Genomic DNA, 27163 nt, shown 5'->3' with positions numbered 1-27163 from the left:
CACGAGGGCGGAGTCCGAGTGACATAATAATATGCATCTGAACGACAAACAATGACTTTATTCAAGAGCAAATCACTAAATGAGATATGTTATTTCGATTCTAACACGTTACTAAGGGTACATCCTTGACGGCATAAATTAAATATTTGCCCGTTTTCAATCGGTTTCTTTTCCAGCGCGCCGCTATGCCGTTTGACGCTATGACGTAATAATTGTGACGTCAGAACAGTGAATTGTTGTATAATAATTAACGGTTTTCAGCCTTCTTTGTTTAATAGGAAAATGAATTGGATCGTGTTAAAATATTGTACAATTTCTATACATGTCACGTCCGTAAACTATGGTTCACTATCATAAATCTAGGCCCACGGTCGTAAACAGGGGTTCATGTTCATAAACTCGTAAATATAGGTTCACGGCCGTAGACCATAGTTGATTTTTAATTCTAATATATCGACCATACACCATGGTTAACATTTGAAAAAACTAGGTTTCTCGAATAAACAATGAATTTTGCTCGTTATCCTATGTGGTTTGATTGGATTACGAATTTGACTTTTTTGTAAGATTTTAATTTTTGCGGTTTCAGATTTCCAAGTGAGAATTATGTGCCGTTTGTATCACTAATGAAGCAAACACAATGTATTTTTCACCATCTATAGTCTGTAATATCCTTACACTACCTTCACAAGTTAACTAAGATGGTTCATCACAACAATAACCTATGCTCGCAAGTTTGATATGAAGAACCCTTATAATATCTAAGATTTTGCAAACATTCTTCCCGCACAGTTTTAATTCAGTGTTTTGTGGTAGCCAGCCTTTCTGTACTTTCAGTACTTTGATTATGTTCATGCAGCATGTTTAAACCTTTCTAATTTTTACGTGTTCCTTTAGGGCCAGCGCCTGAGAACACGAAGCGAGCATATAAATGGTACAGTGGCGAAGTGCGACGGTATAGGCGAAGCGAGATAGTACGATGGTGACAGTTCATCACACTGACTCGCTTCGCCATCGTACTGTCGCGCTTCACCATCCTACTTTCATGCCTTCGTAGTGTCACCATTGCATCGCGCTCCACCATCCTATTTTCATGCTTCACCTTCGTAGTGTCACTATCGTACTGTCGCGCTTCGCCATCGTACCGTCGCGCTTCGCCATCGTACTGTCGCGCTTCACCATTGTACTGTCGCGCTTCACCATCGTACCGTCGCGCTTCGCCATTGTACAGTCGCGCTTCGCGATCACACCTTCGCGCTTCGCCACTGTACCGTTGCTCTTCGCAGTCGCACCTTTGCGCTTTTCCATCATACTGTCGATGTCGCCTTTCAAATATTTTGTCACATTTAATATGAGTAGTAAACTGATTTTTACATCTAATATTTTTTATCAAAGTTTGAAACAAAACTGACGCCTCGGTCAATATTCATATTTCTCGAGGTGAGCATTTTTTTACATAACACCCTCTAAGGTATGCAATATTTATATAATAATAATATTTAAATACCGTCAAAATGTTGAGAAATAACCCTATATCTGGCAACTCACGTTAAACGTTATGTCTGCGACCAGGTATATTTTAAACATGTTTTTAAATATAAATTTTTGTAACCTTTCCTTTTGAATGATATTACGAGTACCGCGTTGGAATTAGAAATTTAAAACCGTTCATGTCCGTTTAATGTACTTCAGTTCGATCTTTATCACCTTGATCAAGAAATTATTTTTAAGGGTACTTGGATGAGCGTCCTGTAGACAACCTGTACGCTTTTAAACACTTTTAAAATCTACCAAACAGTCGCCTCTAAATACATTTAACATTGCTGTAGATGTTGCGAGAATTCATATTAAATAACCAGAAGCGTCTTTTTATCAGGTAGCGGGAACATGGATGAGAAAAGGAGTACAGAGGAACTGTTTAACGAACTGATCCAATTCCACCGACAAAATAAACACAGCTTGCTCAAAGTGCATGTTGTACTGAGGGATAAAACAGTTGCAACGGTGGTGCAAGACGTGTTAAAAAGTTGTGTAAATGATATTAGTCCGCAAGAGAAAAACGATCCAGAAACAAACAGACTGCAGCATGATGTCGATGATATGTTAGAAGCTGATGACGAGAATGTGACTGCTGCAGATAGTAATGTAAATATCAGGAATTTAAATGTAACGACAGCTTACAAACTTTGTCATTTAACGCCTAGCCTTACAGTTTGAGAGAAAAAAATCAAACAACACCAAATCATAGAAACAAAGGGTTGTTTCACATGAAAATGAACAGCATATAAAACATGAATATTACTCTATAAAACGATTGTCAGTTTACAGATATATACATTGAATTTCGGAAAAAGACTACATAAAGCGGCCACATTTTCGGACGGTTCAACGCCTTTAAAAATTAACTGTTTTCGAACAACTCTTTGATACATTTGAAATAAGGTCCAAGTGCTGAAATTTCACATATATTTCGCAATTGTTTACTTTTATTTCTTTAGAAATGGCATTCACTTTTTAAGGTGGGGTGGGGGGGGGGGGCAACTTTTTGAGATTATTATAAGTATCTGTCGCACGGGACATTAAGGTAGAATTTGTAAGATTGTTGGTAAAGCTGTTGCTCGTTTATCAAGTATTTCTTTGTTTTTGTGATATACGCATAAACCTTAATATTTAGTTCAAACAAGATAATGTTGTCATGATAGTTTAGTGCAAGTGTGAATTAAAAAATTCCAATACTTGTATTTTGACAACAAAGGGATTAGATAGCTTATCCACAACATCACTATACGTCTGATACATCCCTACCGGTTTTCACCAGGTGACTATAGGTGTGCCTTTCTGTTCAACTGTCCGCAAAAGTATTTCAATAAAATATATTGTGGAATAAAGAAATGAAAAACATATGTATGTAGAATATGCCGGCGGCTTTTTTTGTTTTTGTTTTGTAAATTGTGGTTGTTATGTTTACAAAAATATATACCTGTTTTATTACAATTGTCCAGGGTTATATTATTATCTTACTTCGGGCTTTTGTAGTTTGCCAGTAGTATTATTTTCATTTAAAACAACACAATTACATCCATGTATAAGGCATATGTATTTTATGTACTAGGGACTGTGTGAGTTGTTTCACGTTTCATTACTTCCCATGAAACAGGAATAATTATTTGATTGATTGCATTCTAGGTAGATTTGATTTACAGCGGGAAGGTCGAAGATTCATGCATAGCCCGTGATGATCATTCGGCCTTTTTTGATTGAAAGATTGTTGAAAAAGACATCTCAAACTCGCATTGTGAAGTTTACAGCTATCAGATGCTAGTGAGATAACGGACCGAGTATAAATGAAATACTACATAAAAACAGATTGATTGGTATTTTATATTGTTGCATTAACGTTTAATCTTCATTAAGTTTTAATATACATTTTATCCGTTACAATGTGGATTAAAATCTTTCTAAAAGAATAATTTATATATACATATTCTCTGTTCGCAGCCGGCAGCAGACGAAGACTGTGTTATTTGTATGGACACAATAGACGACGCGGAGATACTAAAGTGTGGTCATAAATTCTGCAAAGAATGTATTGAAGGATATTTTAAGGTATTTTTTGAAAACTCATTGTTCACGTTGGAGTGAGATAGTCATGACATATTATTGCTATTATACAAGAGCAGTAACATTCTGGCGTTCGTCGAACTGATTTTGTCTAGAATAGATAAAGAAAGAATTCGTTGCTTCGACAGAAGAAGCGTATTTAACATGTGAAAAAAAATGCACAGCAAGATGTTCGAAAGAGTCTGGCAATTTATTCAATTCGTTTGATAAATTCACTTCTGTATATATATATCCACATTTAGAGTGTATATAATGCATATCGAGTTTGTAAATAAAATACTTTAGTTTTTCATATTTTAAGGTATTTTGAATGTAAGGAAACACAATTTCTTTTAAATGAACAAACTTTTTAAAACGTAGTGCATGTAGTTAATAGAACTTCTATGGCGACATGATTCAGTTTTTGAAGTAGTCGTTTCTTTATGAGTTCCTAAAAATTATTGTAATTTAGAAAATGCCAAAGCTGAATAATTCTAGGTAAAACAAGTATGTCCGACATGCGGTCAAATTTGTGGTATAATCACTGGTGATCAGCCTGACGGAACAATGCAGATTGCCAAAAGTAAAATACATCTTTCCGGATACGAAGGACACAATAGCATTTCAGTTGCGTACAATTTTCAAAGTGGTAAACAGGGGGTGCGTATGACTTACTCATATTGATTGTTTAGGACATATTTCGTTGATAAGTGTATTTATACATCACGACTACATCACATTGGCTTTGTTCATTTTCATGCATTTGTTCGCATTATGAAAGGGATCTGTATTGGTTTCGGACTTATACAATGGAACTCGTCTTAGTATATAAATACGGCGGTAACGCTTTTTCTAACGGGTAAACAATTTTACTGATTTTTTTGTGAACGAGTGATGCAACAAACCTCGTTGACATTTTCTTTCATCAAATACCATGTTTTTACTTTCACTAGCAAGATGAAAAACTTACTTTTTACTAGAACAATACAGAATATGAACCAAAATGTTAAGTAAACAAAAAATCAACATAGCTCATTTCATTGCATTATTTTGTGTGTAGGATGCATGTTCAAAGTAACACATGTATATGTATTTGAAAATAATCATATCAAACAACAAACTAATGATGATGACAAGTAATGCTTTCAGTAAGTGTTTCACTTTTGTGGCGGTTGAATGCCATCCTTGCACTGGCCATCCTTGCACTGCTATGATGATTTTCAATTATCTTTATTATGTTATACGAGTCTGGTGTCATGTCTTTTTACTGTTTTTATATTATGTTTTCTTCGAAATTTAGTGGTGAACATGTTACCAAGCTGAAATAGGTGACAGCATCAAACTAATCTATAAAATCTGATTTTGATACTGTATTAAAACATATATGACTGAACCGTTTTGCTAGTGATGTCTTACTGATATTGTACTAGAAAAGGCAGCATTATCTTACAAATAAATCCATTATATTCTAAATTTCTAGCATTTTATCTTTTCTTTCCAAAGGAACTTCACCCTCGGCCTGGAACACCTTACAAGAGTATAACTCGTACAGCGTTTTTACCTGACAACAGAGAAGGCAGAGAAATATGTGCTATGCTGAAGACGGCGTTTGAGCGACGTCTTGTGTTCACAATTGGAACGTCCAGAACAACTGGGGAAGAGGGAGTCATCACATGGAATGATATACACCATAAAACAGATATGAGACCAAATACTCAGTAAGTGTTTAATTTTGGTTTACTATTGAGAAATGATTGTACGATTTATTCTTAAAAATGTTCTTAAGAATGTTATAATAATACAAATTCAATGCAGAAATTCTCAACAAATTGTCTGTTTTGATATTATCTGGAAAAATATTTTTATGTCTTGTTTATTAGTAGCAACAAATGCAAAACATATATAGCCTTTACGTCGGGTCTCATACTAGGGTCTCAGCTTATCGGCATTGTTGCGGTTTCCGATAATTATCATAGCAGAAATAAACATGCCTAAAATGTTGCAATATATTGTTTGTGCCGCGGAAGTATTCTAGTCAAAAAGATGAATCAGAAATAATATTATTGTGTCGTTAGAATCAGACGATTCCATTTCCCCGATATTATCTATCTATTTGTAAACAGTTCTGCTGATAGGTTTTGTGTAATGAAGGTTTCAGTGTTTTTATCCGGTTTGCCGCATAAATACAATCTGTAAGAAGATCCCTTGGAAGCACAGAACGGACCCAAGCAAAATAATATCGGTTTGCTTGTGTCTGTTCGTGAGAGGTTTATGATGTGTAGCACTTCTCGCCCTCGCTCCTCCTAGCATCGGCTAAAGCGGAATTTTATAGTACTAAGATGACATGAGCTAAAAAGCTATACAAAATTACCGAGTCCAAGTACGGGAAGACTTTTAACAGCCGCTACATGGCACTTAACGACTGTTGTTTCTTGGTAGCAGAACGCAACCCAGCAAATTAATATACGACTCGGTTTGACTAGTCTTTTAATGAGAGGCAATATATGGTAAAAGAAATAAGACAACTCAAGTTTGCAACGCATTTCGTATTAAAATGACGTCAAAGTATGACGTTACGTTTGGCGCACTATTTGAATGATATATAATATTTATTATAATGTATAGTCCAAAATAACAACAGAACCCATAACTGTTGGAATAATATTAAAGAAAGGCAATGTACTGTCCATCCCTCCTACACCTCAACGCCCCCAGCACCGGCTAAAGCGGAATTCAATTCTAAATAACCAGAAAATATAACATCACTGAGTCTGAAGCGAATCTGGGAGAAACCACCATAGGTAGACATATTAAAGTCGTTTTTACACACTTTCAGGTTTGGCTATCCTGATCAAACCTACCTACAACGTGTGCGAGAGGAGTTAGGGGTAAAAGGTGTTACTTTAGAAGACATTGACAGAAAATTCCTTAGGAATCTGGAACAACATGATTTCAAGCACACCGTTCATTAAATTCGCTTATGTCGTTTTTATATTCGAGCTATCTGGAAATTCTACGATTGCAATGTTGTAGTGTAAAATGTAAGGAAAGGTTGAAAATAACGAAATAGGAAAAGTGGAAACTCTCGTCTGTGTAGTTACAAAAACTTGAATATAGACTATTGCGTGATGAAAATAAGTGAATGATATAATTGTATTGAAATGGTTATACAACGATTAAGACACAATCAACAAATCGATTATTTCTTCCAGTGGTGCTCTTTTCCAATGCATTTCTTTTGTAAAGCAATTCGTATTTAAATGGTGACATTTATAACACACACACATAAGTAATACATTTTATAGCGGAAATATTTTAACATTGCAGTTATGTTTATGTTAGAAATAGAGATTTTTCTATTTTTCATCTGAGACGTTATAGTAGAGACAGAGCGCTTTAGATGATTTACAAAATTGTATTTTCTTAGTAACAATTGATAGTTTCACGTTATCCCTTAATAGAAAAGTTACCGTTCAAATAGCCATGATTTTTTGTGTCCGCTTAAATGTAAGCTGTGCTTATTTTAGCTTATTCTGCTATAGGAGGCAAGGTTAACAAAGCATTTAATATCAGCATTTACAGTTTTAATAGATATTTTCTTTATACTTTAAATTACGTATGTATGTCAATGGTTATATGTTAGAATAACCCATCCTAGTTGATTTACATTCGAAAATGTTACGAAAAAATATAACCTATAACAGAGAAAAGGGCTCAAAATGTAACAAAACCTATTATATTCATATGTTTAGGACAATAATTGGGAACGCCCGTTTAAAGTATATGAGAACAGTTCCTTTCTATATTTTTAGCAACGGTTAATAGATATCTTTGTAGTAACTTAAGAAAGGCGTGTTTTATTTTTAGACTGAAATTGTGAGAAACGGACAAGATAGGAAAGAAACAAGTTAAATATGTTAACTTATGATATTGAGGATGAATTTCACTTCTACTGATTTGTAAAAGGTATAGCAATGATAGAAAACGATATGTTGACAGTTATTATTCTGAATGAAACTCGTTAATCTGGTTTTCACTAATGTTCAAGCCTTAAACGAACAAACATGTTTTTCAAATGGGTGCTTAAAATTAACAGTAGTTTGTTCAGTTAGTTCTTGACATATAAACCATAACAGTTTTCCCGCTGGTTTTAATCAATCATATGTAGCCTCATGTATTAGTGAGACACAATGCGGAGTCTATAAATCATTTACATTTAGACTATGAAAAATGTCAACGTTTGTTTTTGAGACTGTACATATTCTCTGTGTGTATAAGCTAAACGTCAAGTTATGCCAAACCCCGCCTAATAAAGTTGTATTATATTTTTTATTTCATCTTTATATACGCGCAAGGACTTGGAAAACGCCCCATCTATGGATTTGGAAAAATTTTATCGAAAATTTTCGTTATGCATATATTGATGAAATATGTATAATAATTACGGGTATTAAGGAGGTAATTTGTCTGTACTAAACAAAGCGTGACTACCGCTAATGAAGCTCATATCGTTTTGTTCAAGGATAAATTTATTTTTACGTTGCAACACGCCAACGTAGATGACGTTGACGTAATTTAAAACGTTTCATGTTGTGATGACAAACACGGAACCATACAGCCGCATCCTTTACAGTATAATTTCGGTGAGACTACTTTACTGAAGTGACTAGTTGGTGTCTGATATTTTCGCTTTGTAGCGTTCAATAAAAGAGTTTGAGAGACGCCTACTCCCGAGAAGAATGAAAGTCAATACTGATTTCAAAGAATAGATCTTTGATTTAACAAAAGTCGGGAATTCTATGAATAAGTTTATAGTCGACTCCAACATGTAACAACACTTAATTGTTATTAACGCGCGCTGTGAAATTTATAGCTTGAAATATAGAACGAGATATACGTACACATGCGACAACGTTCACGCTTCAAGTATCACAAGAGAAACCACTACATCAGATCAGATTTAATAATTATAAAATACTTTCATGTTGCAAGAATTAGATGATCACCATTTATGGATGTAACGTTTTTTAAGTCCTCGAGTGTTCCCATATTTTATGTATATTTGATATACATGTAGCATTCTAATTCCGTAAGATTATTGCCAGTTCTGTTGTGTTTTTTTTTTTTTTTTTTTTTTTTGCATATATCAAAGGTCACACTTTGACGGCAAAAGGTATACAGGATCTGTTTCAAATTTTGGACACTTTGACACTGTGTCGCGTGCAAGACAAATGTCAGTATTACAAGATTACGTCTGGAGGACACGGTTTTATTGCGTCTATATACAATAATATACCAATACCTTGTTGTCGTACACAATTATACAAAGTTTCATTTACTCCATCTGTGATTCGTGAACGAACGCCTTCCTTAGCAATATTTCAGAAACGCTTAAATAGCGACGCATCTAAATCACCCCCGCATTACCTATCAGGAAGTAGGATTGGTCGAATACTACATACTTGTCTCCGTCTTGGCTGTAGTTCCCTAAATTATGACATTTTTCGTAAATCAATTTCAAATATTCCTTATTGTACATGTGTTGATGTAGAAACAACAAATCACTACCTTTTATCATGTCCGATTTATAAACAAGAAAGACAATTACTCCTAAACGAATTACTTTGTGCACCCACCATTGATAACTTACTGTTTGATAATGAACACCTAACTACGACTCAAAGTATGTCTGTCTTCTCTAAAGAGCAACAATACATCGTTGACTCGAAGCGATTCTCCACGTGACCGGCGCGCCGATGCGCGGGTGACCATTTGCGCGAACTGGCCATATGCAGCACATTCTTGGTACTAAGCAGCTAGCAGTTCTCAATTCATTTCAAAATTTTCAGTTTTATCTAGCTAAAACTAAAACGGGTTTAAGGACACACACAGGGGACAATTGACATTTTTGGGCATATTTTGTTTTCATTTCATATAAATTCACCATAATTTCCTCTATCAGATGCAAAAAAAATGGATTTAAAAGTTCAAATAAAACACCTTTATTTGATGAATTTCCAAAATTAGTAGTAGATATTGACATGTGTTTACAATAACACCTTTCTGGAAAGAACTGCCAGGCTGCTAATTTGGTCACGGTATTTCTAGACCATCAGCTTAGCTTTTGATTTTGTAATCTCACTAATTATAATGGGGGTCATTCAAGGCTCTACAGGGAGCGTTAATGGGAATTATATTGCCTTGATGTAATCGAATTTTATACGGGTGATTTTCATCAGGTAAATATAACTGATTTTGACTGTCTGTCTCGGTGGAGAGGGTTAATTATTACGAATGTTCAAATTGTGGACCTACGATACATGGAATAGAATAATGAAGTAGTCTGATTCGATGGAAGGTCATGCTTTCATGAAGGTGGGCCAAAGGATTTAATGCTAATTAAACATTTTCTTCGTTTTCTCAGTACAGAAATTCACAACTTTGTGTAGTGTTTGATGTGATTCAATTCCTTTGAAGGATATTCTATGAAAGTGCATCACATTTTATTAATAAATTAACCCATTCTTGAACTTTTAATTCATCGGGGAAGGAAACAGATAACCAAAAATAACTGACTTGTTTGTAACTCTTTTTGTCTTGCAATTAAGGGAAAATTTGTGATACACTGTAGTTTATGGGCCTTCAATACTGCGTTCAAATATTTGGCTCATTTGAAGTACTGATGATACAGGTGAATGTGTTTGAAGATAACAACAGACTGTTACATATTTTGAATCATAAAATGTTATTAGAATAGTACCATGTATAGTTAAAACTTTCGTCTTCATTTTGGTAAGCGACACATTGTGTTAATTTTTCAGAAATATGGAGAAAATTCATGTTAAAGCAGGTCACCCCTCGACCATTAAGTGTGTCCTTAAACTAACAAATAACTAGACACAAACCATACTTTTGTTACACCCTATATTTATAACATGTTTTACTGTCAAGGAAATGAATTAGCATAAATTTTCGGTGAAAGTTTGTTTTCAGATCTTTCACATTATTTTTGATTGTAAATTTTATCGTATACATGTGTGTGATTTATGCACATAATATGTTAATAAATACTGTTTAAAGCAAACTAAACTGTTGTGTCTTGTAACTGTGTGATTCATCAAGTGTTAAAGGTTATCATTTAATAACATGAGATGATACTGTAGAAATATCACGTGTGAACGTTATAGTATTACAGAAGAATACATTGACTCGTTCTGTCCAAACAACATTGTCATAAAATGATTTTAATACAAAAATAGAACAAGAGTACCGCAAGGTGGAGAAATATATGCCCGAAGGTATAACCTCTGACCCCTAACCTTGACCTTGTAGCTAGCCATCCAGAACATAAGCTCTACACAGCGTGTCGATTTGGTGACCATTTGTGTCAAGTTTCTTCGAAATCTTTCAAGGGGTTCAAGAGTTACAGAGCGATGAACTTTGACCCCTAAGTGTGACCTTGACCTTGAAGTGAGACATCCAGTACATGCGCTCTGCATGTCGTCTCGATGTGGTGAACATTTGTGCCAAGATTCTTTACAATCCTTCAAGCAGTTCTAGAGTTAAAGAGCGGACACAAAACACGCTCATATGACTATTGACCTTAAAGTGTGACACTGAAATTGAAGCAAGCCATCCAGAACATGCGCTCTGCATGTCGTCCCGGTGTGGTAAACCATTTGTGTCAAGTTTCTTTGAAATCATTGAAGGGTTACACGAGTTACAAAGCGGACACGAAATTGGTAACGGACAGACGGACACCGGAGGTATAACATAATATATCCCTTTGGGCGTATAAAAAGTGAAAACTCCACAGATCGCTCAACACGACAAAAATGAAAATGTTGCAGGAGCGGTTTGATTGAGTCTGTCTACGCCCTCTAGTCCCGGGTTAAGCAGAATTCAACATTTACACTAGTCTGTGTTCAGGCCTTATGTTTTGTTCACAAGAGATAACTCCTGAGGCAATACAAATTTTGTATCATTATGTCCCTTTAATTCTCAAAACATACGGTCTGTGCAAATCTGGTTTGAGCATCTCCTGAATCCTGGAGATCGACCTTTATCTAAGGTCAAGCTATTACAGCTGAAAATGATCATGTTACATGACCTGGTGGTTCTGGGATATTTATTGCCATTCACACATGTTTATAAACGACCCATTGACCTGTAGATTACAGGGAGCACTTTGGTAAAAATTATTGAACTAGAAAGAATACCTAATGAATAATTGATATATAGTGGATTAATGCTGTTGTTTAACTTTTTATAAATTATGTATTCTGTGTTTAAATTTAAATGATTTTTTAAAAAAAGATGTTGCACAGATGAAAATGCTTCTATATAATAATTCATGTCTTAATTGCTAAAATAAGGAAATGCTGATTGTAATCTACAATGGATAAGAATACCCGGCAATAGGAGTTTTAAGAACAGAACTAACATCTTCCTACAAAACAGAAATCATGTATAATGTGGGAAGAAGTGAAACTGCTCCCAAGGGACAAAAAGAAACTGACAACAGTTGGCAACCAAAACAATGATTTAGGTGTTTTATGAAACAACTGAAAAATATATCTGTCTATCACTGATCTGTTTCAATTCATTATTCTAAAATAAATTTCTTTATTTTGAAATAAATAAGCGTGATCTGTAAATAGTTTGCTTTGAATTTCTCTTTCTTGGTTTTCATTGACTTATTATGTACTAATAATTCAGACTGTATTATGTTTTGGTAAACATCCCTTTTAACAGTTAATGGTACTGTTCTAATTGAAAGATGGACAAGTTCACTATAGAAATTTAGCAGTGTAAGTGTTAAAAGATTTGCTTTGATAGATGATGTAATAATGTCTTATTAGTGCTTCAAAACAGTTCTATTAGCTTGAACATGCTTGGCATCCGCATAAAATATGACAGTATATACTGCTGTGTCAAAAGTGTAAATGCGTCACAAACCAGCACTAAATGATATTCGTTCCTAAAAAAATATTTTTTTATATATATTGTTGTGGGCTTACTTTGCAAATGCATGGCTTTGAGGCTGTGTTTGTGGTGCTGTGCTTCCAAGAAATCTACCCTTACCTATTATCTTTTATAAATCATTGCTAAAACGTAATATAAATGAACATGGCGTATCTGTCGTGTTCTAACCAACATACAAAATATCCAAAAATACACAAATCTAACAGAACATAAAAAAAGAGAAATAACAGAAAAATCTGAAGTCTAACTGGATTTAGAACGCATAGCACATCAAACTATGTATTTCAAGCCGTTCCATTTCATTTCAAACCACAGTTTGTGTTTACCATATCTTGCCATCCAAATTAATTGCCTTATTTTTTCAGTTCACTTAGAGATACTCATCTTTAAGATATGTAAGTGCTTTTTTGCATTGTTTTAAAGAAAAGAAAGTAATATTCAAATCACTGAACTTAGCACAAATATCGGTTAAAAACCAATAATTACCGGTATGTTGTTAGTACCAGGTAGATAAATGGTTTATAGCGGTGGAAGAACAATTCATCAGATTACTAGTTTGTACTGTTTTCCAAGGAATTTGTTTAATTTTTCAAAGTTTCTTTTTAAGAGTTTTACTTCAGTTTAGACCACAATTACTGTATGTGCTTGTGAACATGTGGAAAATATTATACGTCTTCTTATAAAACAATGCATTGGATAAGGGGTTTCACATTCTGAGTACTTTTCATATGTTTTTATTGAAAAGGGGAAATCTGGGTGAATTTGCCAATTTCACAATAGATACACTACTTATTTGGCAGATGTGAAATAAGTACATGCACTTGTTAAAGGACGTGGCTTAAAGAAGCTGCATAAAAATTTTGGGTATTTGATCTTTTCAAGGAAAAATAAGTTTTCTTATACCACTTGCATTTGGTCTCCATTAAATGTTCATTAACATTAAGTCACTGTTAACTTTTGATTGGAAAATAGGTGCATTTTCTTTTGGGTGGTGATCAAATATTCATGCATTAAGGCTTTCATTGCCGGACAGTTACATATTGTGTGTGTTTTTGTTTAACATAACATTGACAGGAAAATGTGTCATTTGATGATTTTCCAGCCTTTCTGGTACTAGAGGTAGAATCCAGGCGCCCATCAGGCACGTAGGAAGCATTTTTAGAGTGGGGCGGGAGGGCGGCACACATTTTGAATGTCAGCTGACCTATAACAAACCCAGTTCCATGAAATGTTAAACAACGTTTTTTAAAACAATATTTTGGTTGTTAAAACATCAAAAACAACTACAAAACTGCAGGACACAGCTAAAATTGACTCGTTGTCAAAAGATTGCTAAGAGAATTAACTTAATTGGTCAAATTATTGGGAGGGGGCGCTTTCCACCCCCCCCCCCCCCCCAAAGTTATTACGGCCATACCCCTCCATGCATGGTACAAGAGGAAAACATCAGGTGCCCCTCCACGCATGGTACTAGAGAAAGACCTCAGGTGCCCCTCCATGCATGATACCAGAGGAAGACCCCAGGTGCCCCTCCATGCATGGTACCAGAGGAAGACCCCAGGTGCCTCTCCAGGCATGGTATTAAAGGAAGCCCAGGTGCCCTTCCATGCATGGTACTAAAGGAAGACTCCAGGTGCCCCACCATGCATGGTACTAAAGGAAGACCCCAGGTGCCCCTCCATACATGGTTCTAAAGGAAGATCCCAGGTACCCCTCCATGCATTGTTTCAAGCACAACCATCCAACTAGATGGCTTCCTCACCCGAGAGTTCTGCACCACAAGCAAGGTTTTCAACCCACAGGGGTGAGTTTAAACTCGAAACTCACTTTTCTAACTCGAAACTCACTCGAAATTCACTTTTTTAACTCAAAACTCACTGCTCAAAAAACAAAGAAATCCTCAAATTTATTCGAGCTATAGGTAGTTCGAACCAACTGAATTTCAAATATAATTAGGTAAGCTTTCTAGAGAAACATGATGTGCTACATATCTTACTTAGCAATTGACTAAAGAAAGTATGGAGATGCTATGAATTACAGTTTTATATTTATTCAAAAAAAAATCCCATTAATTGTATACCGTATGAAGATAGAGGTTTTATAAGGACCATAGGTCAAGAGTATAGCAGGCCGAGTTCGTGCAAATGAAGTTGAATGTACCATAAACCTTTATACCATGCACTCAACGTTTTTTATCCATAAAACCTTTTTATATATACTACAAGACGGATATAACAGTCAAAAACATGTTTTTACTGTGGTTTTTTTTTTTGGCCCCTAAAAACTAATCAAATCTGGGAGGTTAAGATGTTTACTAACTAGAAAATTTTAAAACAATATTCAAAAACACATCATAAAATGCATATATAGTATATTGCACATTCTTTTTCAACTTAAAAAAACAAGAAAAACGAACATCATTAATTACGTTGTAAAACTTCTAATCCCTTCTCTATAGCTGAATCCATTGTTGAAATATTCATTCTGCCTATGACTTCTTTTCTTATTATGCACTGTACTATTAGATAAGACTTACTGGTATCAATAGTATAAATAGTTTATACATATTTATTTAATCTAACCAATAAGAAGACTATTATAATAATTAATATGATTTCATTTAGGAATTATTGTTTTTACATAATTATGATTGAAGACAAAGGGCAATTCTGACCTTTTTAATTGTTTGGTGTGTAATCAAAACTAGCCAGATTAAAATGAAAGACAAAATTAAACGTCAGCTCATGTGCTCACCACCTCTTAACTAAATGCTGATTAAGACCTCTATCCATAGGAGAAATTTATTGCAGTGTGCCATACTGTGTGATCGGTCAGCTAACGGTTTATCATGAGATATCGGTCACAAGCTCTGACCAGAGTTTACCAGACTAGATAATCAGAGCCAAGACTGATGAAGTCAAAATATATAAAAGAATTATTTTTTCTAAAAAAAAAAGATTATCTAGTCGGTAGCCAGACTACATTTACACATGCTTCTGTACAAAAACAATTTAAAGACATCCGCAGATATGTTCATACGGCATTGCACATGAAACCTTCAATGGAACACATGAAAAGCGGCGTATGGTCCCCAGTTATAATAATGAGCTTGCCCTAAACGAGAAAAGAATGGGCAGAACTAAACAAACTGGAATTTAGAAAGGGGATCTGACGTTACGGAGCCTGCATGTCACAGAAACTTCAAAAAGACAAAATTAAAAGGGGTGGTAATACAATACCCAAAGCTTTAAGGCGGGAATACTGGAACCATAACCACCCAAGCTGAAAAAACTTGACAGTACCAATAACGCAACATAAAAGTCGTGCTGAATGATATGAAAAGATCGAAATATTACAGCTCTGATTGAATACGTCTCTTTAAACCGCAATACTGATTGTCTGAGATAAGGAGACACTTGCATAACTATCAAACTGGAAAATTGTGGGAGTGTAAGGAAGCGTCTAACTTGCACATGTTTCAATTGGTATATGTCGAAGTATCAAACATGATATGAACAATTGGTAAAAGTGGCAGGGTTGTTTGGGAGGTGTTTACAAAGCCCTTTAAATAGAGGTCGATTGGTGTAATTCTTTATTTATATTTCTGTGTGCGTTTATTTTAAGTAAATAATATAATATGTTTATAATATGGTGTAAAGATACATCCAAATCACGACCTAAACGTCTTTACTTTTTCCTGTATAAATCTACCACATACGGGGCAATCGGTTATGCCAACAGAACATTTGTGACATATACGATGGTGCGAGCATGGTAGAAACAGGATATCTGCCTCTCCTGTGACACACAGCATGCAGTATACCATCTGAGACAATTTGCTGTTTTCTTCTGATATTGCCTTTAAATCTGAAATTAAAGTTGATACACATTTTGTATAAATATGGTGATTGTCAGCTCTCAGTTTTTATGTAACGGTGAAAAAGCAACTTCTGGCACGGTGATTATTAAATATCACAAGTAACTACATGTTATGATGAAAAGTAAGTAATGAAATATATTTACCTTCTTTGCTATTTTGTCGCGAGACTGCAGTTTCAGCATTTGTAGATTTTTCCTGCATATCAAGTATAGTATTCATGATTTCTTCGGCTGTTGGGTTCAGTTTACCTGTATATTATACAACTAGTTAAATAATGCACTTTTCGAACTCATTCAAGGAAATACAGATTAAAATTGTTTTGCTGATTAAAATGTTACAATTGCCATTCTCAGTTGTTTGTGTAATACTATACAATTCTATGTTTCAAGATAAGTTATTTTTTGACATTGCAGTATTTACCTTGTCTTTCTAATTCAGTCTTAGCCGTGAAAACATCTGCCTCAGCATATCCAAGTTTTTGAATGACTTGCATTACAGTGAAACTAGAATCTACAAAATAGACAATGTGAACTTCATAATGAAGTTTAGCACAAGTCTGTCACATGTGTAAAAATACCCTATTCGTTTTACAACAACCGTACGAATTTCGGAGAATACATAGTAAAGGAAAAAATTCATACAAACGGAGGTAGATTCAAAATAGATAAATTGTTTCAGACATACAACAAATTCCAAAACAACTTAAACCCATACACATTTTCTGTCGATTAAAATAACAAATACAAATACTATTTTGTGTTCGAAAATAAACGTATCTATATACAAAGAGGTATAGGCAAACTACAAATAGTAGAAGGCATTGTAAAAATACATTATTTAAACCGTTTAATACTATACACTTCTATACTTTACTAATTATATAACCATTAAATATACATAAATAAATATGAAAAGGTAAACGATGCCTTGGATTGTAAGATTTTGTATCTGAAGCTCCTGATCGGCCTGTCTTTCCTGTGCCATGCTGCTGCTTGCACCTGTCTAGAAATAAAAGACATATGAGCCGTGCCATGAGAAAACCAACATAGTGGCTTTGCGACCAGCATGGATCCAGAACAGCCTGCGCATCCGCGCAGTCTGGTCAGGATCCATGCTGTTCGCTAACGTAATAGGCTGTGAAAGCGAACAACATGGATCCTGATCAGACTGCGCAAATGCGCAGATGCGCAGGCTGGATCCATGCTGGTCGCAAAGCCACTATTTTGGTTTTCTCGTGGCACGGCTTATATTTTTTATCCAGTTTATGAGACCTTTACAAGATTTAAGAAAAGGCCAAAAAGGATATACCATACCATCTCGTGCTGATTATGGGGGCAACGTTGCATAGATGTTACATACTGAGATCCCTTCAACTGATTGATGTAAGGACAGTTAGGGAAGTAGGTAGCATGCTCTTTGACTGGATCATCTCCGCTGCTCCAGTCCTTCAGGCCGCCGTCACATGTAAAACATCGACATAAGTCACCTTTACCTAAACGATAAACAGTGCAGTTACCATTGATAGACCTATATGGGGAGGGTGTATGTTTGGGCCCGCCAGGCATAAATTTAGATTAATTAAGATCCAAACCACTTTAGATTATTATGTATTTCACGTGGCCACTGTATATTTCTCCAAGTATATTTAAAGAAGCTACCAAACTGGCAGTTTCAGGCGTTAATCCGTTTATGAAATAATGTGTGAAGGGGCACCTAGTGTCTCTATAAGACCACCGGACTACTGGTTCCGCCTAGCAAGACATAACATTACCTGTGTTTGGTCTCTAAATATTATATATGTGAGGTTGTTTCTTAAAATGAACAAAACTGTTAATGATTTGAATTTTGAAATCATTTTGCAATTCCATTCTACATCATCAAAATGTTACCTGTATAGAATAGTCCAGCGACTGCAAATTGGTGGTGAGATACTTGTATATGTCCAGGGAAATTCCCAAAAGAAGAAATCCGAGCCGCCATATTTTGGTACCGTGGAGATCGTATTTTGTATGGAAGTGGGACGGCATTTGAAGCACCTGTAGTAGATATTTATGTCAGGTAGAAAGTAATGTTAGAGTTTTGTTTTGTGTTGCATTTATTCATGTCGAGTTAACATGAATTATACAAGTAGACACACAAACATTAACACTTTGAAACTTTAGTTAGTTTATATTTCAAGTAGTATACCAACAGAATGCAGCATTACATAACGAGAATCTATCGATTCATGTTTGACAACAATTGATTGTTCTGGTAACATTTTTCGATAAGAAAACTTTTAATGGACTGAGTAATAGATATGTCTTTTAGGTTCATTTTTGTAAATAACTTACTTGGGTTATCCAAAGCTGTCTGAAAAGAGATGTTTTGTTACAGTAATTACTGATGACCTGTTTAATATTAGGCGTATACTAATTTCAAATAGCGTGATGATATGAATATCAAATCGCCGATCTCGAGGGCGGAACTCCGTTAAATGTTACTACACGCATTCCAAAAGCAAGTACTTAATAAAATAATTTAAGTATTAAGCGATATTTTCATATTTCATTGTTAACCGATACAGCAATCGAGCTTCCTGATACCGAGGCTATGTGAATAAACACAGAACCACTGCAGCCAATAAAACAGACTTATGAGTATAACAATTTGCAAATGTTGAAAGAAGCTATAATTTGAAGTGATAAATATATCACCTTAGAGAAAGACATACGTTGTGTTTAATACTTCTATAAAAATACAAATGCTTAGTTATTACTACAGATGAAATTACCTTGATTTGATCAACCGTTTCTTGTCCGAGTTTATTTAACAGATACAAACATGATGAAGAGTGTTTCACGTGTTCTGTCATAACATCATCTTCCTCTGTCCAATCCTTCAATCCAATGCCACACTGATAACACCTCACCAAGTCCTGCTTATCTGTAGAAATAACAATGCATGGAACATATTGGCTACTAGTACTATTTTATTACGTTTATTAGCAATAAAATCAAGAAGAAGATCCTTTGGAAGCAAAGAATGCTACCAAGCAAAATAATAGCAGACTCGGTTTCATTGAGTCTGTTCACGAGGGGTAATGGAAAAAGAAACACTCTTCAGCAAGACATATTACAACAAGAGCTCCGCCAAGCAGGGCAATATACGCCCGAAGGGTTACATCAGAGGATAGGAGCAAAATTTAAAGAACTTGACTGTTGAAGCCCAAAGGACAGGAACAACAAAGGGAAGAAATTTAAAAAAAAAAAAACTTCCAAGTCCACAAAAAATATTCTAAGTCCAAAAAAAATCCTAACCAGATACAGGTATGTCAAAATACACCTAAAATTGAAGGTACCATCCATGTTGTACCACAGAAAAGTGGTCTCGGATTTTCCCTACGTCCAATAATAAAAAAAAAAGTTTCAAAATAAGCTATTTATAGTAACGTAATGGGGAGTAATTCAAAAAAAATATTGTAAGTGAAAAAAAGGGATCTGCCAAATAAAAACAAGAGTACTGCAATGCAGAGCAATATACAAAAAGCAAAGTCATATGTGACATTTGATCCCTAAATGTGACCTTGCCCTTGAGGCAAGTCATCCGAAACATGCGTTCTGCACGTCGTGTCCGTGTGGTGAACATTTGTACCAAGATTTTTTGAAATCCTTCAAGCAGTTCAAGAGTTACAGAGCGGACACGAAACAAACTGATATGATCTTTGACCCCTAAGTGTGACCTTGACCTTGAAGTGAGACATCCAAAACATACGCTCTGCACGTTGTCTTGGTGTGGTGAACATTTGTGTCAAGTTTCTTTGAAATCCTTCAAGGGGTTCAAGAGTTACAGAGCGGACACGAAATTGCTAACGGACGGACAGACGGACACCGGAGGTGTAACATAATACGTCCCTTCGAGTGTATAAAAATGATAATATGTGAGCAAGAAGATCCGGACTTCCATGCAGTCAGATTAACAGAAACAAAAATTGGCCAATTAACATTGGTATGAACATGTTTCGAAAGGGTTTAATTACTTATCAGTACTAACAAGTTTGAATTAAGCATGCCGATAAATTACGACAACTCTTTATTTTAAGACTCCAGAAATCAAGTATGGAATTTTACTAATATATGTGACATGAGATAATCTTTTAAAAAAAACACAATTTGAATTTTTGACCACAATGCTATTTTCATTATAGACCCCAAAATTCCATGCACATACTTACTAACAAAGAAAAATCCCCATTCTGCAAGTGTATCCGGTTGCGGTTTATTGTGTGTAACCCATAGCGGTGTATTGAATGTTGTAAGTCGTTTGTCTTTGGTATCATATTCTTGGTATCTTGATGGACGTTGAAGACCGGTTCCAGAAACAATAAAGTTTCTTTCATTTCCTGTATGATTTTCAGGTTCATACGTCTGCTGTGAAAGTGCGTTATGTCTGTCTGTGAAGCTATAAGCTCCTATCGACAGCTGTCCTGCATCGATTTCAGTTGCTTGAATTGGGTGTTTCTCTTGCTCATTTCTTTGCGTTCTGTCTTGGCTTGGAGATATCTCGGGTTTGTTATGTTCTTGGGAGTGCAATGGGTAGGCAAAATTTGTCTGCTCATTTTCAATTTTGGTTGTAGAATTTTCAAAGTCTTTTACTGCTGTTGTATGGTGCTCTGGTCTAGGCATGACGCTTTTAGCATCATTCATGCGGTCTATTAGAAATAAATGCAGATTTAAGATAGAATTCATCAAAACCTTTAAACTACATATTCAATCTATGTTAAACCAATTCACCATTATTAGAAAACAAATAAAAACAACTGATGACGTCTTCGAAACTGTTCCCGAATAGCCCAAAATGACCTGAGCTTTGAGTGACCTCTTGAATTTGTGACAAACATTTACCATTCAAATAGAATATAATTATTTAATGTTTTACATGATATTTTCACGCGACTGAGGCGGAATCACTGCCACTTTAAGGTACATATATTCATGCGATACAGTATTGGCGATGAACATTATACATTTGTTTTGCCAAATAAACTATTGAATTGAATTGAAATTCCATGGTTCTAAACTTTCACAAGCGAGATACACAGACAGACAGAGAGAGACAGAAAATTTCATTGATGTAAACAGTACATGAATATTACAAGTGCTTTTTTTTTATTATTAGACTCCTGCAAAAATATAGTCTCTGTGACCTAGTGTTTAGCACTCAAAATTCGAGTTGTTTTTCCCGTCTTTGTCTTTTAACATTTTTTGGCTTCTTTTATAACAGTATTTCACTACTACAAAGTAATTTGGTTTCCTTTATAACAGTATTTAACTACTACAAGAGAATGAGTGAGTTGGGTTTTACGGCGAATCGACACAAAATTATCATATATCGCCGAGAAGAAGTTATATTGAAAACGCCAATTGTAAAGCATACCTTAAATCATTTATGTAAAAATGTAAAGCATATCTAAAATCATTTATGTAAAACTGTAAAGCACAAGTAATAAATATTTGGTACAGACTAGAGATAAAAATCTAGTAATGGCCCATTCGAAATCTGTTTGAAACTTTTGACAAAACCAAGACAGTAATACATCCTTTATTTGTTTTCTAATGAAGTTATTAAAAGATTAATGTCAATTTCATTTCACGGCAAAGTTCTATCAAAAAGACAGGTCGAACACAAACACAATTATTACATCATAAAAGAAATTGTTTTATTTGATTATGTTAAGATATATCTACAAACGTGTTTTTAAGGAAATGGACCCGTAGAGAGAATTGACAATATACCTCCGTTTACAGATCCTCCGCATGCGATTTCGGCATCCTTCGGTCATAACAGAAACTTATTGTACATAACAATATTGGAATGAGGACATTCTAAAACAACCGGAAATTGCTAATTTACTACGTTAATATTATTCATAAGTTAATTTATGGTTCAAATATCTTCTTATCCGATGACAAGCCAAGGATTTTCAAAAATGTAACCAACTTATGTTCATATTATTTTATAACTGAAAATAAAGTTCCACTTAATCACGAAGTGGTACAAAATTGTTCCGCCTACTATGGATTTCCCACATTCAGGGTGGTGGAGCAACGGCCAAAACAGGGACTGCATTCAATAAATAATATGTGTCTATATCAATATAAATATCAAACTGTGTTGTTTTTTTTTCTCTCTTACTTTAAAATGCAAGCTGTACTTCCGTAGTTCAAGTTTTACCTTTCTGCATCTTTCACTCTTTGTATTAACTCCACGATTTAAAAACAGCATTGACCTGGAAGTGCACTAATTGTTGCTATTTATATATATCAAACATTTTCCTATTGTTCATTAAATTCAAATGTAAACCGGAGGTTAATTAACCTCTACTGGTCGAAAATAAACCAGAGTGCATAAAGTTAAACCTGCATTTTATTTTTTCATTGAAGTAAGATTGTGTTCTACAAACCCAAAACAAAAACAAACAAACAAAACTTATTGACATTCTAATGCATAAAGCTTTTCCTTCACTACGCTGTAAACCCAAAACAAACAAACAAACAAAACTTATTGACATTCTAATGCATAAAGTTTTTCCTTCACTACGCTGTGCTCCGTTTTGGCAAACTTAATTGCATTAGAAAGTCAATAAATGATCTATAACCTATACTTAATGATTAAATTAGTATTCTAACTAATGCCATTTATGGATACAAAACCTTAATTGTAATAAGACCATGTATTATTCATTATATGACGTAAGTAGCAGTCGTCGTACCATACCGTAACACTCAGTATCTAAGTAAATTACGAGTTGTTTTAGTCGAAGTTTACTTTTTATAGCTCGACTGTCATAAAATCGTTCGATTAGGCGTGATATATAATCATATGTAATCCAAAATGTCAACGAAGTAATGTTTACGCCCAACAACAGGACACTTAATCTTCTCATATTTAGAGAGAAATTAACATAATAGAAAAAAACTAAAACGTACGGTTATAGAGAATCTTACATGAGAACCTTTTCATATTGGATTTATTATTTATGAGTGGAATGATTTTTGCGGGACGGTGGGGTGTGTGTGTGGGGGGGGGGGGGGGGGGGGTATGGGGGTTGGATGTTAATCAGCGAGTTTGATAAGTTCACTGTTTACATACATTACCTGCTGAAACATCGAAATTTCGTGTGTATGTTTTGGCGGGGGCGGGTACCTTTTACAGACAATGGAAGTTCGACCAGTCTCGTCTCTACTTGAAACGATGTAAACATCAAAATGTTTTTACATAAGTGTTATACCAAAAAATATAGCATGGCTTTATCTTAATCCCAGTGGTCACACTGGTATCAAGAAACACAATTAAACACTTGATTCATGGACGCGTTCTACGTACATCTGATACTACCGAGGTACGGACAACTTTATCCCGGAAGGACAACATTGTTCACACATAAATTAAATCCATTGAATTCAGATTATAACAGAACATTCTAGTGTTTTTAACAGATTTAGTGGCTACCGGCTCGCCGCCCCCCCCCCCCCCCCCCCCCCCCCCCCCCCCCCCACACACACACACGGTTTAATGGGAGCAGACTAGGTTTCAAAATTATACTTTATACATTTTAGTAACTCGATCTATGAGTCATCACTTAAAAGTTATAAATAGAACTCATGTTTTGGGAGTATCATGATATCTTTCGTATGTAATAAATTGGTTTTATTTTTATAATACATTTTTACATATTTAATACGCTTTCCTAGGCAAAAATACAGTATTGGATATGCTATCATTCAAGAAATATCCGTTTATCATATTGTTAATTATATTTAAACAATAATATTGACAACTAGACGATGTCTTATATCAAAAAATTATAGAAAATAAACATATGGAAAAGTAATCAGTGAAATAATATAATTATTTCATATGGAAATAATATAATTATTTCATATGAGCAATTTTCGGACAATTAAAAATTAAAAAAATCATGAAAAGAAGAAGCCCACAATGAATGTTACGTACAAATGTTAAACACATGTTGTACTCGTATATTATATACATGTAGGTTCATATTACAGTACACGTCTAGTTATTGTAGCAATTAAACTACACCATTTGAAGAAATATAATTTTATACTTTACATACCCCATACGGCTTCTGGTTTATTTTTATTCCTCGTCTTGCTGCTTGAATATGATCTCTCTCCCGAGTTGTTCTGGCAACCGTCAGCATCGTGTCGTTCAATAAAATGTAACAAAGAAATAAATATATCGATATCCACTCTCCTTACTGATAGGGCACCGTTTGATATTTGCCTTGTTACCTTTGACTTGAGTAGACTAAGAAGGTCCGAGTTATTGATGATGAATATATCCAGACATAACTGAATAAATACCAGGCTCCTTGATTTCCTGAATATTTCCAGTGCAACGTCCATGCCAGTATTTCCATGATTCAGTCCTTCATCCTTTACCTTTTTCACCATACCGTGAGCTAGTGTTGGTAATGGTCCCCAAATTATCTTGCCATGTTTGACAAGACAAAACGTTTGGTCTTTGAAGTCTGTGGGTGTGGAGCAGAATTGTAAAGCAGATTCAAAAGCCGTATAATCTTTAAAATCCGATTCCAGTATAATGTTTCTATGTCTTCCATTATCCTGCATTTTTTTGTTACTTTTCTTCCATATTTACCTAATCTTTAGTCATTAATAAATATTTATTTTTATTCATATTTTCCTAATGGAGTATTTGTTCAAAGCAATAATTCTAATTTCTGAACTCAAGAGTGTCATATTTATAATCGTACGACTAGTTTGGGATTCCGGAAAATTCTTTTTATAGATAGGACCGGTGTAGTAATTGTTTTATACAAAAATAACACTCTTCTGAAAGCTATAACACATAGCCAGGCCCTTTGAAAATACTAGCCTTATGTTCTTAAATGACCTAAACAAGAGGGCCATTATCACTGATTATGGTCCTATATCGCTCACCTGAGTGTAGTTGCTTGCTTGAACAAATTTCTCTGCTAAAGCTTCAAAATAAAAAAAAAAATGTAGGCAAGTTGGTCATGGTAAAGATTATTCAACATCACTACTGAAATCTGTTGAAAATATACAAGTTGTCCAAATCTCTTTGCTGTAGCTTCAAAAACATGAAATAGTAGATCTAGGTCAATCTAGGTCAGTAGATCAGGGTTAAGAATATTAAAGATGATTATTGAAATTAAAAGTTCTATACATGGTCCGAATTTCTATGCTGTACCTTCAAAAACAATAAAGTAGGTCAGTAGGTCAATATTAAGACTATTCAAGATGAGTATTGAAATGTATATCAAAAGATAAGAGGTAAGGGTAGATTTCTCGGAAGCACAGAGCACCAAAAACACAGCCACAGTGCCACGCATTTGCATAGTAGGCCCACAACAAAAAGAAGCTGTAATGGAAAAATATTTCAGACGGGTTGCTTCAAACATCCAACAAGTACATATTAATTTATGCTAAATATAGATGGAGGAGATGGAAATGGTAAGGGGCAAAATTGGACCGCGGGGGGAGGAGGGGGGGAAGGAACCCGAAGGGGAAAGTTGAACAAGGACGAATATGTAATAGTTATAGTATGTGTGAGAGTGTGTTACCAGGATATATCAGAGCTAGGGGTACATCGAGGGTATTTTTCTCTGCACATATCGTCGAGGCCGGTAGGCCGAGACAGATATGTGAAGAGAAAAATAACGAGATGTACCCCTAGCTCTGATATATCCTGGTAACACACGAGCATTACATATTATAACTGTTTTATCGCATAGTTTATCATTAAAATTTATATATTATTTTCATTTAAATTTGTTTATTATTATTTTTACTATTTTGATTCCCTTTCTGCGCCTCGCTGACTGAAACACTAAAACTTCTGTTTTAGAAAATGTGTTCCCCAGATAAAAGTACCCAACAAATTTCTGCATTGGTTTTAAATCTTTGCATTTCATTGGCCAGACATATTGTAAAACTTGTTGTTTTGTTTGTAAAAAAAATCAAAGAAAAAGAAACATTTGAGAAATCTCAGAATTTCATATATTTCATGTATTTCTGAATTTGGCAATAACTATCAAGTTTTTGAAATATTCTAGTTTATTTATTCTTTTACTTTATAAATGTAGGTGTTTGTGACAATTCTTTCTCTGTGAACTGTAAATTGGAGCTAAAATCATCTTTTCTTTGAAAGGAAAAAATTATACTCCCTTGATAGGACCTCAATAGAGAAAAAGTGTTCCGATATATATCGGAACAGTTTTACTGTGCTGATATATATCGGAACACTTTTTTTCTTATGAAACTCCATAGAGATTTCCGTGTTGATATATATCGCAACAGTTTTGTAAGATATCAGCACAGTTTTGTAGTAATAATGTGTGTTACTATGTATAACATGCTGCAAAGATCAAAGGAAAATTGCCGCACTATGCGATAAACAAAGGGAATGCCACGTTCCTTAATAACAGTCACACTAGAAACAATATTATATACCCTTCTCAAATGCGCTCATTTGGTTGGTCGAAATGAGTGCACGCGCGGGTCCGCAAAAAAGCGATATTGACCTGCAAAAGTGATAATGACTGTTGTGATGTCACTTTTTCTTATATGTATGAAATATGGGCCAGTCAAATGAATGCATTTGAGAAGTGCATATAATATAACAATTATAGACTTATGTTGAGGTTGACTT

At 34.8% G+C, this 27163-nt stretch overlaps 2 protein-coding genes across 2 annotated transcripts in view; one reads left to right on the top strand and one right to left on the bottom strand.

The window, feature by feature from the left end:
• LOC123545963 (uncharacterized) overlaps nt 1-10708 on the top strand; it is a 76863-nt gene extending 66155 nt beyond the window's left edge. The window contains exons 29-33 of the mRNA XM_053550411.1: nt 1877-2145; nt 3499-3606; nt 4099-4260; nt 5104-5318; nt 6437-10708. Coding sequence (XP_053406386.1) covers nt 1877-2145; nt 3499-3606; nt 4099-4260; nt 5104-5318; nt 6437-6572 — 890 coding nt within the window. The 3' untranslated portion in view covers nt 6573-10708. The remainder of the gene's footprint in view (nt 1-1876; nt 2146-3498; nt 3607-4098; nt 4261-5103; nt 5319-6436) is intronic.
• A 5452-nt stretch (nt 10709-16160) lies between these two features.
• On the bottom strand, nt 16161-25229 carry LOC128559401 (baculoviral IAP repeat-containing protein 3-like). The gene is made up of 10 exons (XM_053550824.1): nt 24585-25229; nt 20679-21155; nt 19239-19390; nt 18799-18817; nt 18355-18501; nt 17779-17957; nt 17392-17467; nt 16886-16975; nt 16609-16713; nt 16161-16452 (listed from the first exon to the last, which is right to left on the bottom strand). The coding sequence occupies exons 1-10, from the start codon at nt 25099-25101 to the stop codon at nt 16256-16258; spliced, it is 1959 nt and encodes a 652-aa protein (XP_053406799.1). The 5' UTR covers nt 25102-25229; the 3' UTR covers nt 16161-16255.
• Between the last annotated feature and the right edge of the window lie 1934 nt (nt 25230-27163).

Source organism: Mercenaria mercenaria, chromosome 9 (genome assembly GCF_021730395.1).
Source record: "Mercenaria mercenaria strain notata chromosome 9, MADL_Memer_1, whole genome shotgun sequence".
Lineage (NCBI taxonomy): Eukaryota > Metazoa > Mollusca > Bivalvia > Venerida > Veneridae > Mercenaria > Mercenaria mercenaria.
The sequence above is the reverse complement of the archived record's forward strand: the minus strand, read 5'-3'. Positions and strand labels throughout refer to the sequence as shown.

Bases quoted from the DNA above. Each gene is read 5' to 3' on its own strand.
- LOC128559401 (XM_053550824.1), bottom strand. From the start codon at position 25,101: ATGCAGGATAATGGAAGACATAGAAACATTATACTGGAATCGGATTTT. The intron at 21,156-24,584 runs GTATGTAAAGTA...TATTTCTAATAG, and splicing joins TAAACCAGAAGCCGTATGGG to ACCGCATGAATGATGCTAAA. The intron at 16,976-17,391 runs GCATCGTTTACC...TCTATTTTGTAG, and splicing joins ACAAAATCTTACAATCCAAG to ATTCTAGTTTCACTGTAATG.